Source organism: Thecamonas trahens (assembly GCF_000142905.1).
Source record: "Thecamonas trahens ATCC 50062 unplaced genomic scaffold supercont1.62, whole genome shotgun sequence".
Lineage (NCBI taxonomy): Eukaryota > Apusomonadida > Apusomonadidae > Thecamonas > Thecamonas trahens.
In genome coordinates, this window is record NW_013657618.1 from 205,380 (window position 1) to 212,402 (window position 7,023).

At 63.1% G+C, this 7,023-nt stretch overlaps 1 protein-coding gene across 1 annotated transcript; it reads left to right on the top strand.

The window, feature by feature from the left end:
• Nucleotides 1–60: 60 nt before the first annotated feature.
• On the top strand, nucleotides 61–6,669 carry AMSG_10669 (uncharacterized protein). Its single transcript, XM_013897921.1, has 2 exons — nucleotides 61–4,610; nucleotides 4,779–6,669. The coding sequence occupies exons 1-2, from the start codon at nucleotides 266–268 to the stop codon at nucleotides 6,647–6,649; spliced, it is 6,216 nt and encodes a 2,071-aa protein (XP_013753375.1). The 5' UTR covers nucleotides 61–265; the 3' UTR covers nucleotides 6,650–6,669.
• The last annotated feature ends 354 nt before the right edge of the window (nucleotides 6,670–7,023 follow it).

Below are 7,023 nucleotides of genomic sequence, written 5' to 3' on the forward strand. Positions count from 1 at the left end.
CCCCTCCTCCTCTCCTCCTCCCCTCCCCCCCCCCCCCTCCCCGTCCCTACTCTTCCGCCTTGGTGGTGGTGGTGGTGGTGGTGCGAAAGCGTGACAAAGTCGCGAAGGCTTTTTTTTCCCCGCCAATTCTCGATTATTGTCAACGACACATAATCGTTGGCGAACAAGTTCTCCTGCATTGTGAGTGGAAACATTGTCATTAGGCGCCAACCTTCATTGTTGGCGGCTCACTTTCAACCAAGCTCTCTAGCCACAGCCATTCTCTATGCCGATCAACGCTTGCTCCCGCATGCGTCTCGCGGTGCTGATGGCCGTGGTCGCCCTAGTCACACTCGCTGCTGGTGTGCAAGTGCCGTGCGACTCGGCGTTGCAGCCGTCGCAGCAGGTCATCTCGGGCTCAATCGACTCGGCTGCGAGCATGGCTGTCATTGATTGCGACAAGGATGTGCCGCCGCCGCCTGGCCCGCTCGGTGCCGGGCTCGATTTCAACGACGTTGTCGTCGCGGGCTACGACTCGTGGCAAGTCGAGTGGATCCAGAACACAGGCGTCGGACTCGGCTGGGTCAAGAGGCCCAACTCGAAGATTGCCGACATGAGGAATGCTCGCTTCGTGTACGCCATCGCCACCTCGACCCTCAGCGCAGTGCCAAGTCTGGTGGCGTGCAACGGGTACCTTGGCGAGCAAGTTGGCGACTTTGCCCACTGGTGCTCGCACTTTGTCGGCGACAACAGCGGCAACTTTGCCGAGACGGTCTTTGCGTCGAACATGCGGCGACTGCTGCATGTCGACCACGCTGATGTGAGCGGCGACAGTTTCAGCGACGTGGTGACACTAGAAGGACCGTCACTCTCCCCGTATGGCACTAGTTTTCGGTTCACGGCCTTTACCGACAACGGCGCTGGCGGCTATAGCACGACTAAGAACGTGCTCGGCGATTCGGGATCGGTGCCGGGGCTTTTTGGCGCGACGACGTTTGCGCTTGGTGACGTGACCGGCGACTCACAGACTGACATTGTGTACGGCACGTATGGCGGCGCCAACTTGCTCGCGTACCTGCCATGGAGCTCATCGCTCACCTTTGGCGCACCAGTGCCGATCCTCGGCTCTGGCGTCGGACTCACACTCTCGGTGCAGGTTGGCGATTTCGACGGCGACGGAGATACCGATGTTGTTCATTGCAACGCGGCGAGCGAGCTGCGGTGGTTTGAGAACACCGCCGGCGACGGAACGACGTGGACGGCGCGGGCCTTCCCGTTCGAGCTCCCAGTCTCGTACATGTACGTCAACGACGTCGACAACGACGGCGACCTGGACCTGGTGCTGTCGTCGCAGAACGTGAACAATCTGTTCTGGGTGGCGAACCGGTACGACAGCGGGGGAGCAGGGCGGACCAAGGACGAGGCGTGGGGCGTGCTCCGCTCGATTGCGCTCTGCAACGGGTGCGGAACTGTGACAATGGGCGACCTCGATACCGATGGCGACGACGACATTGTGGCCGCGGCTTCGTTTGTCGACACGGTTTCCGGCTACCTTCTCAACCCGCTCGACCCGCTGCAGTACTCGTTTGTGGCGGCCGGGCTTGGGGCACCGGGCATGATCCGCCCGTTCGACGCCGACGGTGATGGCGACACCGACGTTGTGGCTGCGATTGGTTCGCCGGACAACGGCGTGTTTCTCTTCCAGAACAGCGACGGGCTTGGTGGCGCATGGGCAACGCCAACTCGTGTCGGCGGTCCCCTTTTCGAGCCTGAGACGGCGATCGCGGTCGACCTTGACCTGGATGGCGACGCCGATGTTGTTGCCTCGTCTGCTACCAACAGCACCCTGGTCTACGCCGTCAACAACGGCGGAATCTTTGAGATCAGCTCGTGGAGCGGTGAGATCTCGACGTCGACTGCCGCGTTGGTGGTCGCCGCAGTCGACGTCGAGATTGATGGCGACATGGACTTGGTCGGCATCGACGAGCCGGATGCCGTCTTTCTCGTCAAGAACATGTTTGTCGAGACGGGGACGCTCTCGTTTGGCCCTGTGACGACATTGTACTCCAACGCCGGAAGCGACCTGGTGTACATGCTGGTGCGCGATCTTAACGACGACGGCTACGGCGATGTGGTGTTCTCGGACACGGGGACTAGCTCGATCAAGTGGCTGGTCAATGACAACGGCGGGTACCCTTCTCCGCCGCTGACGCTGCGGACCAGTGCGCAACAGGTTGGCGAGTTTGTGCTTGGCGACCTCACTGGCGACGGGCTGCTCGACCTTGTGTTCCACACGCGCGGGACGCCAAATCCATTTGCGAGCAAGTACTCGCTGTCGCGGGCGAACAACGTCGGAAGCGCGTCGTCGCCGGTCTTCCTCACTCCCCAACCTGTTGACTCACAGATCTCACTGTTTGTCGAGTCGGACCAGACCAATGTTGGACTCACGATTGCTGACATCGACGGCGACAACGTGATGGACATTGTGGTGGAGGGCTCGTTTGCATCTGTCATTGTGTACTTTCCTGGTCCCACCTACGCGCCTCGCCCTGTGTCAGTGACTAACCCCGACGTGAGCATGCGGTTTGTGCTCAGCGACTTTAATCTCGACGGCGCGGTCGACTTTCTCATCGGCCTCTCCTCGCAGATTGGGTGGATTCCGGGCCTCTCGATCTTTTCGCCCGAGCTCCCACGACCTGGGGTGACACGAACGGTCCAGGTTGCAAAGTGCGGGTACACTATGTCGTGCGTGGCCGCGACACTGCTGGAGGCGTCGGGATGTGCGACAACGACGGTGGTGATGCCTACCGGTCTGTACCGCGGATGCTTCTCAGCGAAGCTGTTCCCGCTCTTCAAGTCTGTGACGATCCTCGGGATGGACTCAACGATTGACTGCAGCGCCGACGGCGGCGGTGGCCTGTTTGACATCCGCGAGGGTGCCGTGGTGTCACTGCAGGACCTGACGATCATTGGGGCGGTGTCTATCCCGTCGGACGCCGAGTCGGTGGCGGCCATTCGTGTGACCGGCACCGGCTCATCGCTAGCGCTGAGCGACGTGACGCTGCGTGGATGCTCGAATAGGCTGGCTGAAGACCGGACAGTGTTCCAGGTCAATGCCGGCATGGGCGGCGCGGTGCTTGTTGAGCTTGGGGCGTCGATCACCGCTCTGCGGACGGTGTTTGAGCAGAACGTGGCCGGTGACTCTGGCGGTGGGCTGGCGGTCATTGGATCGGCGTCGAGTGTGAGCCTGACAGACGTCACCTTTGATTCCAACACGGCGACGGGCTCGGGCGGCGGCTTGCTGATTCTTGGATCGGGCTCGGGGAGCGTTGCGGTGACGATGTCAGGCGTAACACTGACCAACAATGTGGCAAACGGCGGGACCGAGGGCTACGGCTCGGGCTCGGGCGGCGGCGCGCTGCTCATATCCGAGTCGACCACACTTGTGCTTGATGTCGACTGGAGTGGTGGATCGAGCACAATCTCGGGCAACTCGGCGAGCGGAGCTGGAGGCGGACTGGCGGTGGTCGGGCCAGCGGTGGATGTGACTGTTGACGCACCGGTTGTGGTGAGCGGCAATACCGGTGTGTGGGGTGGTGGCGTGACTGTGTTTGCGACAGTCGATGCGCTACCGAGCCCGGCGGCATCTTCCAGCCTGGCGGCGGCGCCGGCGGCGGGTGACGTGTCCGGAGCCGCGGTCTTTAACGGAGCGATGACAATGACCGACAACAGCGCGAGCTACGGCGGCTCGTTGGCACTTTGCGGAGTGCCTGTCAGCTTGAGCGCAGCCGCAAGCTCGAGCGTGAGCGGCAGCAGCGCGAGCCGCAGCGGCGGTGGCGTGTTTGTCTGCTTGCCAGCGGGCACGCTGCCACTTGCGGACGCGGACAACCCTCCGGCGGCGCGTTCGATTGAGGATATACCGTGGCTTGCACTTGGCGGCGGGGTGCTGCCGTCGGCGCTGTTCAGCGGGTCAGTTGCGAGTGGGTTTGGCCCCATTGTTGCTTCGCCGCCGCGGACACTGGCGTGGAGCGGGAGCGGGGCGCGGAGTCTCGGCCCGCTCGACCGCGCGACAGGCTTCAGCCTCGGTACCGAGGCCGCCGTCGGCCTTGCGGACGTGTTCGGACAGACGGTAATTGATGCCGGTATTCGCCTCTCGATGGGCGTGCCGTTGAGTGCCCCGGGCGGCGTGGTGCTTGCCGGCGGCGATCGGTCGCGGCTGATGGACGGGGCGGTAGTCTCGTTTGCAACGGTCAAGGCACTCGCGGTCGACAGCAACGCGCTGGACGGACTCAGCTCGGTGACGTACCCGCTCGAAGTGAGTGTGGCCAACGCACCGACCGTGGCAAAGGTGACGCTGACGGTGCAGATCCGGTCGTGCGGACTCGGCGAGGGCCTTGTCTCGCCTAGCGGGCTCCCGCTCGAGTGCACCGTGTGCTCGGAAGGCACGTTCTCGAATGCGGTATCGCTGGAGGCATGCGTGGCGTGTCCGGTGGGTGCGTTCAACCTCAAGAAGGGGGCAACGTCGTGCGAGTCATGTCCAGCGAACGCGTTCCGCGATGTCGAGAGCAACAACGCGACGTCTGCGGGGAGCACTGTGCCGTGCGTGTGCAAGGTAGGATTCTTTGCGCTAGGTGGGTTGACGAATGTGGCGTGTCGGGCGTGTCCCCAAGGTGCATTGTGTGCGGGTGGGACGGAGGCGCCCAGGGCGTTGCCAGGTTTCTACCCCGATGCGACTGGGACAACTTTCATGGAGTGCGCGAATCGGGACGCATGTCTCGCTGGCGGGCAGTGTGCGACAGGGTACGGCAAGCGCGGGTGCGCCGAGTGCGTGAGCGGGTACTTTAGGCTAGGCGAGCGATGCCTCAAGTGCGCCAATACGAGCGAGCTTGTGCTGCTGCTGATGGTTGTGGCGGCATTTGCGCTTGTGGCCTTGTTGGTGTATCTCAACACGCGGACGTCGCTGTCGTACAAGTTTGCAGCGGCAATGATTGGGCTCAACTCGCTGCAGATCACGGCTATCTACGCAAACCTATCGCTGGACTGGGGTAAGTTTGCTCAGACGTACTTTGGCATCATCTCGTTTGTCAACCTCAACTTTGACCTCGCGTCGCCCGAGTGCACGTCGTCGTCTATGGACGTGTACATGTTCAAGTGGTGGACAACGATGCTGCTGCCTGTCCTGTTCTTGGTGCCGTTTGGGGTTGTGGGCGGGGTGGCGGCAATGATCATCTCGATGCGGAACAAGAAGGCCGAGGCGCGGGCACTGGCGAATGAGAGCTGCGAAATGGACGAGGCGAGTGGGAGCGAGCCGCTGACGATTGGGGCGCTGAAGGATGCGATTGTGCGGTCGTACTACCAGCTGTTGGTGCTGCTGTACCTGCCACTTACATCGATGGCGCTGACGTACTTTGGGTGCCGCAAGGAGCGTGACGGGACGTGGGTCCTCGACACGGCGCCGTCGCGAACATGCTTCAACTCACCGTATTGGGCGGTCTTTCCTTTTGCAGTCGTCTTTTTCGTCATCTACTGCATGGCGATTCCGCTGGGAGTGTTCTGGCTCCTGCGGCGGAAGCACTCTGACGCCAGCGAGGGCGACGGAATGGGCCTGGTGGTCTTCCAGCTCCGGTACGGGTTCCTTGTGGGCCGGTTCCGCGACGAGCAGTACTACTTTGAGTGCAACATCATGCTACGCAAGTTTGCGGTTGTATTTGTGACGACGTTCTTCTTTGCGGCCGAGGCCAAGGCGAACGCGGCAGTGTTTGCGCTCGCCGGCTCGCTTGTCCAGCTTGTACTCACACAGCCGTACCTGGCCAAGTTCCACAATGTGCTCGCGGTGACATGCCTCACATCGTGTTTGGCAGTGCTGGAAGGAGGCACATTCCGCAACGGGACGATGCGTGCGCTGGTTGTTGTGACGGCGATCCTCATCAACATCCTCGCCATCTTTGTGGGCAACGCTATTGACCTCTGGCGGATCCGGGGCAAAGAGGCAAAGGCCGATGATGAGTTCTACACGACAGGTACGTTCCGCATGGCATCCGACGCCTCACTAGTCGACGACGTGGCACGGTCGCGCGAGGCCGAAGCGTCGATGGAGATGGACACGATGCTGTCGATCCAGGGCGGTGCGGGGAGCCTGCAGACGGTCGGGACTGGGCCAGTCGGATCGGCTCGCACGGATGACTTGCCGACAGCGACGTCGTCGGCCGGCGCGCAGAGCATGATGATGTCGTCGGACCTGTCGACAATGGGGTACTCGTCGATGATTGGGTCGCAGCAGCAGCCCGATTCGGTGATGCTCACGCCGCCGCCGCCGGTGCCGGCGCAGCCAGCCAGCTCGACGCAGCCGCGGCGTGTGTCGGCGGCGCCCATACCCGCGCCGCCGGTGCCGTCTGTGACGGCGGCGACGCCGATGCCGATGCCGGCAGCGGCAGCACCGGCCCGGCCGGCGAAGAAGCCACAGCTCCCGCCGGCGCGTCCGAGCCACAAGCCGCAGCTCCCGCCGAGCGAGGTGCCGGCGCCCGCGTCCGTACCCACGCCCGCGCCCACGCCCGCGCCCGCGCCCGCACCTCCACCGGTGCGGCCGGCGCGGCCGGCGCGGCCTGGCGCGGCGCCATCGCGGCCTGTCCGGCCGTCGCACATCAACGTTAACGTAGAGAAGGAGGAGTAACACTAGTTGCGGCCAGGGCGAACAAGCACAGCAGTAGTCCGACAGAGCAGGAGCCCATCCGCCCACCCATGTGACAACGATGCGCCAGCAGGAACGGCTGGCGATGAACGGACCGGCGGAGGCTGTGTTGGGCAAGGCCAGGGAAGGGAGGGGAGGAGAGGGTTGGAGGGCAGACTAGTAGTAGTTTTCATTGGTGTGGCTATCCGGATGCATCGTCTCCAAGGCCCTGTCGATGGCTAGCTTCCTCTCGGTGGTGTTCGAGTTGGTCAGTCGGCGGCGGGCGGCGGTCAGCGGCGAGCAGCCGGCGGTCGGCAGCGATGCTGTTGACGGGTTGGCGTCGGCTGATGTGCGTATCGGCGGGCAGGGAGTGGATG